This window comes from Oncorhynchus tshawytscha, linkage group LG29, assembly GCF_018296145.1.
Source record: "Oncorhynchus tshawytscha isolate Ot180627B linkage group LG29, Otsh_v2.0, whole genome shotgun sequence".
NCBI classification, from domain to species: domain Eukaryota; kingdom Metazoa; phylum Chordata; class Actinopteri; order Salmoniformes; family Salmonidae; genus Oncorhynchus; species Oncorhynchus tshawytscha.
The window spans coordinates 31,574,457-31,587,256 of record NC_056457.1 but is presented as its reverse complement, the minus strand read 5'-3'; the positions used below and the strand labels follow the sequence as shown (position 1 = coordinate 31,587,256).

Sequence of the window (12,800 nt, the reverse complement as noted above, 5' to 3'; positions counted from 1 at the left end):
ATTCTTCTGACATTAATCCCATTCTACTAACATTAATCCCATTCTTGTAAAATTAATCACATTCTCCTAAAATTAATCCCATTCTCCTAACATTAATCCCATTCTTCTGACATTAATCCCATTCTCCTAACATTAATCCCATTCTTCTGACATTAATCCCATTCTCCTGACATTAATCCCATTCTCCTAACATTAATCCCATTCTCCTAACATTAATCCCATTCTTCTGACATTAATCCCATTCTTCTGACATTAATCCCATTCTCTAACATTAATCCCATTCTCTGACATTAATCCCATTCTCCTAACATTAATCCCATTCTCCTGACATTAATCCCATTCTCCTAACATTAATCCCATTCTCCTAACATTAATCCCATTCTCTAACATTAATCCCATTCTCCTGACATTAATCCCATTCTCCTAACATTAATCCCATTCTCTAACATTAATCCCATTCTCCTAACATTAATCCCATTCTCCTAACATTAATCCATTCTCCTAACATTAATCCCATTCTCTAACATTAATCCCATTCTCCTAACATTAATCCCATTCTCCTAACATTAATCCCATTCTCTAACATTAATCCCATTCTTCTGACATTAATCCCATTCCTGACATTTCCATTCTCTGACATTAATCCCATTCTCTAACATTAATCCCATTCTCCTGACATGAATCCCATTCTCCTAACATTAATCCCATTCTCCTGACATTAATCCCATTCTCCTGACATTAATCCCATTCTCCTAACATTAATCCCATTCTCCTGACATTAATCCCATTCTCTAACATTAATCCCATTCTCTAACATTAATCCCATTCTCCTGACATTAATCCCATTCTTCTGACATTAATCCCATTCTACTAACATTAATCCCATTCTCCTAACATTAATCCCATTCTCCTAAAATTAATCCCATTCTCCTAACATTAATCCCATTCTTCTGACATTAATCCCATTCTCCTAACATTAATCCCATTCTTCTGACATTAATCCTGACATTAATCCCATTCTCCTGACATTAATCCCATTCTCCTAACATTAATCCCATTCTCTGACATTAATTCTCTAACATTAATCCCATTCTCTGACATTAATCCCATTCTCTAACATTAATCCCATTCTCCTGACATTAATCCCATTCTCTAACATTAATCCCATTCTCTAACATTAATTCCCATTCATTCCTAACATTAATTCTCCCATTCTCCTAACATTAATCCCATTCTCCTAACATTAATCCCATTCTCCTATTCATTCTCTGACATTAATCCCATTCTCCTAACATTAATCATTCTCTAACATTAACATTAATCCCATTCTCCTGACATTAATCCCATTCTCCTAACATTAATCCCATTCTCCTAACATTAATCCCATTCTCCTAACATTAATCCCATTCTCTGACATTAATCCCATTCTTCTGACATTAATCCCATTCTCCTAACATTAATCCCATTCTTCTGACATTAATCCCATTCTCCTGACATTAATCCCATTCTCCTAACATTAATCCCATTCTCTAACATTAATCCCATTCTTCTGACATTAATCCCATTCTCTGACATTAATCCCATTCTCTAACATTAATCCCATTCTCCTAACATTAATCCCATTCTCCTAACATTAATCCCATTCTCCTAACATTAATCCCATTCTCTAACATTAATCCCATTCTCCTGACATTAATCCCATTCTCCTGACATTAATCCCATTCTCCTGACATTAATCCCATTCTCCTGACATTAAATTAATCCCATTCTCCTAACATTAATCCCATTCTCCTAACATTAATCCCATTCTCCTGACATTAATCCCATTCTTCTGACATTAATCCCATTCTACTAACATTAATCCCATTCTCCTAAAATTAATTCCCATTCTCCTAACATTAATCCCATTCTCTAACATTAATCCCATTCTTCTGACATTAATCCCATTCTTCTGACATTAATCCCATTCTCTAACATTAATCCCATTCTCTGACATTAATCCCATTCTCCTAACATTAATCCCATTCTCTAACATTAATCCCATTCTCCTGACATTAATCCCATTCTCATTCTAACATTAATCCCATTCTCCTAACATTAATCCCATTCTCTAACATTAATCCCATTCTCCTAACATTAATCCCATTCTCCTAACATTAATCCCATTCTCCTGACATTAATCCCATTCTCCTAACATTAATCCCATTCTTCTGACATTAATCCCATTCTCTAACATTAATCCCATTCTCCTAACATTAATCCCATTCTCCCATTCCTAACATTAATCCCATTCTCCTAACATTAATCCCATCTTCATTAATCCCATTTCTGACATTAATCCCATTCTCTAACATTAATCCCATTCTTCTGACATTAATCCCATTCTCCTGACATTAATCCCATTCTCCTAACATTAATCCCATTCTCTAACATTAATCCCATTCTCCTAACATTAATCCCATTCTCTAACATTAATCCCATTCTCTGACATTAATCCCATTCTTCTGACATTAATCCCATTTCTACATTAAACATTAATCCCATTCTCCTGACATTAAACATTAATCCCATTCTCCTAACATTAATCCCATTCTCCTAACATTAATCCCATTCTTCTGACATTAATCCCATTCTTCTGACATTAATCCCATTCTCCTAACATTAATCCCATTCTCCTAACATTAATCCCATTCTCCTAACATTAATCCCATTCTCCTAACATTAATCCCATTCTCCTAACATTAACATTAATCCCATTCTCCTAACATTAATCCCATTCTCCTGACATTAATCCCATTCTCTAACATTAATCCCATTCTCCTAACATTAATCCCATTCTCTGACTAACATTAATCCCATTCTCCTGACATTAATCCCATTCTCTAACATTAATCCCATTCTTCTAACATTAATCCCATTCTACTAACATTAATCCCATTCTCCTAAAATGAATCCCATTCTCCTAAAATTAATCCCATTCTCCTAACATTAATCCCATTCTTCTGACATTAATCCCATTCTCTAACATTAATCCCATTCTTCTGACATTAATCCCATTCTCCGGACATTAATCCCATTCTCTGAACATTAATCCCACATTAATCCCATTCTCCTAACATTAATCCCATTCTTCTGACATTAATCCCATTCTCTAACTAACATTAATCCCATTCTCTAACATTAATCCCATTCTCCTAACATTAATCCCATTCTCCTAACATTAATCCTATTCTCCTGACATGAATCCCATTCTCCTGACATTAATCCCATTCTTCTGACATTAATCCCATTCTCCTAACATTAATCCCATTCTCCTGACATTAATCCCATTCTCCTAACATTAATCCCATTCTCCTAACATTAATCCCATTCTCCTAACATTAATCCCATTCTCCTAACATTAATCCTATTCTCCTAACATTAATCCCATTCTCCTAACATTAATCCCATTCTCCTAACATTAATCCCATTCTCCTGACATTAATCCCATTCTCCTGACATTAATCCCATTCTCTAACATTAATCCCATTCTCCTGACATTAATCCCATTCTCCTAACATTAATCCCATTCTCTGACATTAATCCCATTCTCCTAACATTAATCCCATTCTCCTAACATTAATCCCATTCCCATTCTCCTGACATTAATCCCATTCTCCTGACATTAATCCCATTCTCCTAACATTAATCCCATTCTCCTGACATTAATCCCATTCTCTAACATTAATCCCATTCTCTAACATTAATCCCATTCTCCTGACATTAATCCCATTCTTCTGACATTAATCCCATTCTACTAACATTAATCCCATTCTCTAAAATTAATCCCATTCTCCTATTCTCCTAATCCTGACATTAATCCCATTCTCTGACTCCCAACATTAATCCCATTCCATTCTGACATTAATCCCATTCTCTCTGACATTAATCCCATTCTCCTGACATTAATCCCATTCTCCTAACATTAATCCCATTTCTAACATTAATCCCAACATTAATCCCATTCTCTAACATTAATCCCATTCTTCTGACATTAATCCCATTCTTCTGACATTAATCCCATTCTCCTAACATTAATCCCATTCTCCTAACATTAATCCCATTCTCCTAACATTAATCCTATTCTCCTGACATTAATCCCATTCTCCTAACATTAATCCCATTCTCCTAACATTAATCCCATTCTCCTAACATTAATCCTATTCTCCTAACATTAATCCCATTCTCCTAACATTAATCCCATTCTCCTAACATTAATCCCATTCTCCTGACATTAATCCCATTCTCCTAACATTAATCCCATTCTCCTAACATTAATCCCATTCTCTAACTAATCCCATTCTTCTAACATTAAATCCCATTCTCTCTGACTAACATTAATCCCATTCTTCTGACATTAATCCCATTCTCCTGACATTAATCCCATTCTCCTAACATTAATCCCATTCTCCTAACATTAATCCCATTCTTCTGACATTAATCCCATTCTTCTGACATTAATCCCATTCTCCTAACATTAATCCCATTCTCCTGACATTAATCCCATTCTCCTAACATTAATCCCATTCTCCTAACATTAATCCTATTCTCCTGACATTAATACCATTCTCCTGACATTAATCCCATTCTCCTGACATTAATCCCATTCTCCTGACATTAATCCCATTCTCCTGACATTAATCCCATTCTCCTAACATTAATCCCATTCTCCTAACATTAATCCCATTCTCCTGACATTAATCCCATTCTTCTGACATTAATCCCATTCTACTAACATTAATCCCATTCTCCTAAAATTAATCCCATTCTCCTAAAATTAATCCCATTCTCCTAACATTAATCCCATTCTTCTGACATTAATCCCATTCTTCTGACATTAATCCCATTCTCCTAACATTAATCCCATTCTCCTGACATTAATCCCATTCTCCTAACATTAATCCCATTCTCCTAACATTAATCCTATTCTCCTGACATTAATCCCATTCTCCTAACATTAATCCCATTCTCCTGACATTAATCCCATTCTCCTAACATTAATCCCATTCTCCTAACATTAATCCCATTCTCCTGACATTAATCCTATTCTCCTGACATTAATCCCATTCTCCTAACATTAATCCCATTCTTCTGACATTAATCCCATTCTACTAACATTAATCCCATTCTCCTAAAATTAATCCCATTCTCCTAAAATGAATCCCATTCTCCTAACATTAATCCCATTCTTCTGACATTAATCCCATTCTCCTAACATTAATCCCATTCTTCTGACATTAATCCCATTCTCCTGACATTAATCCCATTCTCCTAACATTAATCCCATTCTCCTAACATTAATCCCATTCTTCTGACATTAATCCCATTCTTCTGACATTAATCCCATTCTCCTAACATTAATCCCATTCTCCTGACATTAATCCCATTCTCCTAACATTAATCCCATTCTCCTAACATTAATCCTATTCTCCTGACATGAATCCCATTCTCCTGACATTAATCCCATTCTTCTGACATTAATCCCATTCTCCTAACATTAATCCCATTCTCCTGACATTAATCCCATTCTCTAACATTAATCCCATTCTCCTAACATTAATCCCATTCTCCTAACATTAATCCCATTCTTCATCTAATCCCATTCTCTAACATTAATCCATTCTCTAACATTAATCCCATTCTCCTAACATTAATCCCATTCTCCTGACATTAATCCCATTCTCTGACATTAATCCCATTCTCATTAATCTAACATTAATCCCATTCTCCTAACATTAATCCCATTCTCTGACATTAATCCCATTCTCTAACTAACATTAATCCCATTCTCCTGACATTAATCCCATTCTCCTAACATTAATCCCATTCTCCTAACATTAATCCCATTCTCCTGACATTAATCCCATTCTCTGACATTAATCCCATTCTACTAACATTAATCCCATTCTTCCTAAAATTAATCCCATTCTCTAACTAACATTAATCCCATTCTCCTAACATTAATCCCATTCTTCTGACATTAATCCCATTCTCCTAACATTAATCCCATTCTTCTGACATTAATCCCATTCTCCTGACATTAATCCCATTCTCCTAACATTAATCCCATTCTCCTAACATTAATCCCATTCTTCTGACATTAATCCCATTCTTTTAACATTAATCCCATTCTCCTGACATTAATCCCATTCTTCTGACATTAATCCCATTCTACTAACATTAATTCCATTCTTGTAAAATTAATCACATTCTCCTAAAATTAATCCCATTCTCCTAACATTAATCCCATTCTTCTGACATTAATCCCATTCTCCTAACATTAATCCCATTCTTCTGACATTAATCCCATTCTCCTGACATTAATCCCATTCTCCTAACATTAATCCCATTCTCCTAACATTAATCCCATTCTTCTGACATTAATCCCATTCTTCTGACATTAATCCCATTCTCCTAACATTAATCCCATTCTCCTGACATTAATCCCATTCTCCTAACATTAATCCCATTCTCCTAACATTAATCCTATTCTCCTAACATTAATCCCATTCTCCTAACATTAATCCCATTCTCCTGACATTAATCCCATTCTCCTGACATTAATCCCATTCTCCTAACATTAATCCCATTCTCCTAACATTAATCCCATTCTTCTGACATTAATCCCATTCTCCTAACATTAATCCCATTCTTCTAACATTAATCCTATTCTTCTCACATGAATCCCATTCTTGTGTGTGGTAACTACGGCATGATATATTATACTGCCTGTCTGAGTGGGAATTTGAGCGTCTGTAAAGTTATTATTCCCTTGCTAAATCCCTCTCATTAGAGGATTAACAAGGATAGAAGGCACTTCTTGGAATGTCTACTGGAAAACCTCTTCAGGGGAGAGGGGAGGGGAGAGGGGAGGAGGGGAGAGGGGAGGGGGAGAGGGGAGGAGGGGGAGAGGGGAGGAAGGGTACAGAAAGAGTGAGGAGGGGGAGAGGGGAGGAGGGGTACAGAAAGAGAAAGGAGGGGAGAGGGGAAGAGGGGTACAGAAAGAGAGAGGAGGGGAGAGGTAGGAGGGGTACAGAAATGAGAGAGGAAGGGGAGAGGGGAGAAGGGGTACAGAAAGAGAGAGGAGGGGGAGAGGTAGGAAGGGTACAGAAAAGAGAGGAGGGGGAGAGGGGAGGAGGGGTACAGAAAGAGAGAGGAGGGGGAGAGGTAGGAGGGGTACAGAAAGAGAGAGGAGGGGGAGAGGTAGGAGGGGTACAGAAAGAGAGAGGAGCGGGAGAGGGGAGGAGGGGGAGAGGGAGGAGGGGTATAGAGAGAGAGTAGGGGGGGAGGTAGGAGGGGTACAGAAAGAGAGAGGAGAGGGGAGAGGGGGAGGAGGGGTACAGAAAGAGAGAGGAGGGGGAGAGAGGAGGAGGGGTACAGAAAGAGAGAGGAGGGGGAGAGGTAGGAGGGGTACAGAAAGAGAGAGGAGGGGAGAGGGTAGGAGGGGAGAGGGGAGGAGGGGTATAGAGAGAGAGGAGGGGGAGAGGGGAGGAGGGGTACAGAATGAGAGAGGAGGGGAGAGGGGAGGAGGGGTATAGAGAGAGAGGAGGGGGAGAGGGGAGGAGGGGTACAGAATGAGAGAGGAGGGGGAGAGGGGAGGAGGGGGTACAGAAAAGAGAGAGGAGGGGAGAGGTAGGAGGGGTACAGAAAGAGAGAGGAGGGGGGGGAGGGGAGGAGGGGGAGAGGGGAAGAGGGATATAGAGAGAGAGAGGAGGGGGAGAGGGGAGGAGGGGTATAGAGAGAGAGTGAGAGAGTTAAAGAGAGACAGTGAAATACGGAGAAAGAGAGTGTCCTCAAAGCTCATCACTAAAACGAAGGATCCTGGGACTAAACATCTCCCTCTGCAAATGTTTCCTGGACTTCCTGACAGGTCGCCTCCAGGTGGTGAGGGTAGGCAACAACACATCTGCCATGTACTCCCTGTTCACCCACAACTGCATGGCCAGGCACGACTCCAACACCATCATTAAGTTTGCTGATGACACAACAGTGGTAGGCCTGATCAACCGACAATGATGAGACAGCCTACAGGGAGGAGGTCAGAGACCTGGCAGTGTGGTGCCAGGACAACAACCTCTCTCTCAATGTGAGCAAGACTAAGGAGCTGATCGTGGACTACAGGAAAAGGAAAGCGCAACAGGCCCCCATTAACATCAACGGGGCTGGTGGAGCGGGTCGAGAGTTTCAAGTTCCTTGATGTCCACATCACCAACAAACTAACATGGTCCAAACACAGCAACAACGCCGTGAAGAGGACACCACAATGCTTTTTCCCCCTCAAGAGACTGAAAATATTTGGCATGGGTCCCCAGATCCTCAAAAAGTTCTACAACTGCACCATCGAGTGCATTCTGACCAGTTGCATCACCGCCTGGTATGGCAACTGCCTAGCAGCTGAACGTAAGGCGCTACTGAGGGTAGTCCGTATAGCCCAGTTCATCTCTGGGGCCAGGCTTCCTGCCATCCGGGGTGCTCCGGAGTTTGGTCTAAGGCACTGAGGCAAGAGGCGTTAAAACATTCTCTGTTTTTTTTAACTTTAGTTTATTTAGTAAATATTTTCTTAACTCTATTTCTTGAACTGCATTGTTGGTTAAGGGCTTGTAAAGTAAGCATTTCACGGTAAGGTCTACACATGTATTCGGTGCATGTGACAAATATATTTGGTTTGATTTGATAAGGAGAAAGAGAGCCGAGAGAGAGATATTATACAGGCATATAGACATAATATGACATTTGCAATATCTTTATTCTTTTGGAACTTCTGTGAGTGTAATGTTTACTGTTTATTGTTTATTTCACTTTGTATATTATCTACCTCACTTGCTTTGGCAACGTTAACATATGTTTCCCAAGTCAATAAAGCCCCTTGAATTGAATTGAGAGAGAGAGTCGTAGGGTAGCATGGCATCACTAGCTTGTTCCCTCAGAAACCAGCCAGACCCCTATCACACAGCGACAGCCCCGTACCCAGCCTGCTGGACAGCTGGAGAGTTGAGAACACGGAGAGGCTAATAGCAAAGACAACACAACACCGTGAGATTTGTAGGGGAGAATGTGTGTTGTGTTCAGTTATTGTAATCTGTGGGGAGTGGTTTGGGAGGTGTTTCATGACAGCGTTTCCAGCCGTGTGTGTGTGTGTGTGTGTGTGTGTGTGTGTGTGTGTGTGTGTGTGTGTGTGTGTGTGTGTGTGTGTGTGTGTGTGTGTGTGTGTGTGTGTATGGGGATGCCGCTGCATCAAGTCATCAATAATCACCAAGGTAAGTGGAACAGAGCAACACAGGCAAGGTCAGGACAGACGAAGCCCTGCGGTGTGGCAAATCCCTGCCTCCTCTCTCAGTCTCTTCTCTCGCTCTCTCTTTTCTCTTTCCTTTTAGACAGTCTTAGCTGTATCCTGAGTGGTGCAGATGGATGGATGAACGGATGTGCGGCATTTAAGAGACAACCTGCAGTAGCTGAGTTAGGGGAGAGAGGTGGAAGTGAGGGAGAGAGGGATGGACGGAAGTAGGGATCTTGGTTCTGGCAAAGGTCCTTCCCATGCTGACAGCCAAGTCTGTTGAAGAGGCAGACCAGAGAGAACCAGTCACTATTCCATCGAGGAACCCTCTATTCTCCCAGGAGGATTCTGGGTCGTTATTGAGGCAACAGCCAATAGGAGGGTCAACCATAGAATGTCAAGTTCTCAGCGAGCAATCAGATAAACCATAGAATGTCCAGTTCAGGCCGAACAGCCAACCGGTTCACTCTGTCGGTCTCTCCGTCTCTCTGTATTTTCCTTTTTTCTCCATGACTCATTCCTCTCCTTCCTCCACGTAGGTAGATGGAAACCAGCCCACCTGCAGAAGAAAATAAGAAAGGCAATGAGAAATTAAAGGGGGAGTAGTGTGTATGGGTGTGTGGGAGTGTGTGGACTCATTCATCCACCAATAATCTTCAAGGGGACACCTGAGTTTTATCATGTTAGCCAGATAACCTGTACTATACCAGATACTAGATAACACCGGCCCATCTATCCCGCTCTAAAGACAGTCTGGCGTTACTAGATAACACCGGCCCATCTATCCCCCTCTAAAGACAGTCTGGCGTTACTAGATAACACCGGCCCATCTATCCCCCTCTAAAGAGAGTCTGGCGTTACTAGATAACACCGGCCCATCTATCCCCCTCTAAAGAGAGTCTGGCGTTACTAGATAACACCGGCCCATCTATCCCCCTCTAAAGAGAGTCTGGCGTTACTAGATAACACCGGCCCATCTATCCCCCTCTAAAGAGAGTCTGGCGTTACTAGATAACACCGGCCCATCTATCCCCCTCTAAAGAGAGTCAGGCGTTACTAGATAACACCGGCCCATCTATCCCCTCTAAAGAGAGTCTGGCGTTACTAGATAACACAGGCCCATCTATCCCCCTCTAAAGAGAGTCTGGCGTTACTAGATAACACCGGCCCATCTATCCCCCTCTAAAGAGAGTCTGGCATTACTAGATAACACCGGCCCATCTAATCCCCCTCTAAAGAATCAGGCATTACTAGATAACACCGGCCCATCTATCCCCCTCTAAAGAAGTCTGGCGTTACTAGATAACACCGGCCCATCTATCCCCTCTAAAGAGAGTCTGGCGTTACTAGATAACACCGGCCCATCTATCCCCCTCTAAAGAGAGTCTGGCGTTACTAGATAACACCGGCCCATCTATCCCCCTCTAAAGAATCAGGCATTACTAGATAACACCGGCCCATCTATCCCCCTCTAAAGAATCAGGCATTACGAGATAACACCGGCCCATCTATCCCCCTCTAAAGAGCGGCAGGCACTGCTCTGCTACAGAGCTGTTTAGTGATCACTATAGCAGCAGAGTCAGACAGACAGACAACAGATATCAGTCTATACAGACATTCGCACAAAAACACTCTCTTAGGCCCCACTCACACGAAAACATGCACACATACTGCCTTAGAATAGGACGTGTTCATATGCAATATCAAAGAAGTATATATCAAAGTAGACCTAACCATCAGAGAGGTGCTGTGTTGGTGTGTATATATGGTAGGTACAGGAAGAGTAGACCTAACCATCAGAGAGGTGCTGTGTTGGTGTGTATATATGGTAGGTACAGGAAGAGTAGACCTAACCATCAGAGAGGTGCTGTGTTGGTGTGTATATATGGTAGGTACAGGAAGAGTAGACCTAACCATCAGAGAGGTGCTGTGTTGGTGTGTATATATGGTATGTACAGGAAGAGTAGACCTAACCATCAGAGAGGTGCTGTGTTGGTGTGTATATATGGTATGTACAGGAAGAGTAGACCTAACCATCAGAGAGGTGCTGTGTTGGTGTGTATATATGGTATGTACAGGAAGAGTAGACCTAACCATCAGAGAGGTGCTGTGTTGGTGTGTATATATGGTATGTACAGGAAGAGTAGACCTAACCATCAGAGAGGTGCTGTGTTGGTGTGTATATATGGTATGTACAGGAAGAGTAGACCTAACCATCAGAGAGGTGCTGTGTTGGTGTGTATATATGGTATGTACAGGAAGAGTAGACCTAACCATCAGAGAGGTGCTGTGTTGGTGTGTATATATGGTATGTACAGGAAGAGTAGACCTAACCATCAGAGAGGTGCTGTGTTGGTGTGTATATATGGTAGGTACAGGAAGAGTAGTAGGTGCTGTGTTGGTGTGTATATATGGTAGGTACAGGAAGAGTAGACCTAACCATCAGAGAGGTGCTGTGTTGGTGTGTATATATGGTATGTACAGGAAGAGTAGACCTAACCATCAGAGAGGTGCTGTGTTGGTGTGTATATATGGTATGTACAGGAAGAGTAGACCTAACCATCAGAGAGGTGCTGTGTTGGTGTGTATATATGGTAGGTACAGGAAGAGTAGACCTAACCATAGGTGCTGTGTTGGTGTGTATATATGGTAGGTACAGGAAGAGTAGACCTAACCATCAGAGAGGTGCTGTGTTGGTGTGTATATATGGTAGGTACAGGAAGAGTAGACCTAACCATCAGAGAGGTGCTGTGTTGGTGTGTATATATGGTAGGTACAGGAAGAGTAGACCTAACCATCAGAGAGGTGCTGTGTTGGTGTGTATATATGGTAGGTACAGGAAGAGTAGACCTAACCATCAGAGAGGTGCTGTGTTGGTGTGTATATATGGTAGGTACAGGAAGAGTAGACCTAACCATCAGAGAGGTGCTGTGTTGGTAGGTGTATAACCATAGGTGCTGTGTTGGTGTGTAGTAGTATGTACAGGAGGAGTAGACCTAACCATCAGAGAGGTGCTGTGTTGGTGTGTATATATGGTATGTACAGGGTACAGGGACTTTTTCAAAAAATGTATGAAATCATAACAAATGTTCTTCCCCTCATCAATATACACGCAATACCCCGTAATGAAAAAGCAAAAACAGTTTTTTTGGGAAAATGTTTACGTAAATATCACATTGCACTGTATGTTTGTGTGTTTGGTTGTTTTGTATGTGACTCTCTCTCCCGACTCATATAAATATATATATATATATATATATAAATATATATATATAAATAACAGGCAGGTGATTGACTGGAGAAACTGATTGGCGTCTGGGGGGGGGGCACTCACCCTGCCGTTGACCTCTCCCCTCCACCAGCCATTGGCTCCTGACTTGGTGTAGATCTTAACCACGTCTCCCTCCTGTAGAGACAGCTCTCTGGTGTCCCTGGAGCTGAAGTCATAGCGGGCTTTCGCCACACCTATCACCTTAGGGGTGAACAC

At 41.2% G+C, this 12,800-nt stretch overlaps 1 protein-coding gene across 2 annotated transcripts in view; it reads right to left on the bottom strand.

Moving 5' to 3' along the window:
- Positions 1–9,111: 9,111 nt before the first annotated feature.
- The window catches only part of LOC112239456 (guanine nucleotide exchange factor VAV3), a 212,399-nt gene continuing 208,710 nt past the window's right edge, over positions 9,112–12,800 (bottom strand). For both annotated transcript variants that reach the window (XM_042308465.1, XM_042308466.1), the window contains exons 26-27: positions 12,648–12,799; positions 9,112–9,872 (exon numbers count right to left, since the gene is read on the bottom strand). In XM_042308465.1, the coding sequence (XP_042164399.1) occupies positions 9,828–9,872; positions 12,648–12,799 (197 nt within the window). In that variant the 3' untranslated portion in view covers positions 9,112–9,827. The remainder of the gene's footprint in view (positions 9,873–12,647; position 12,800) is intronic.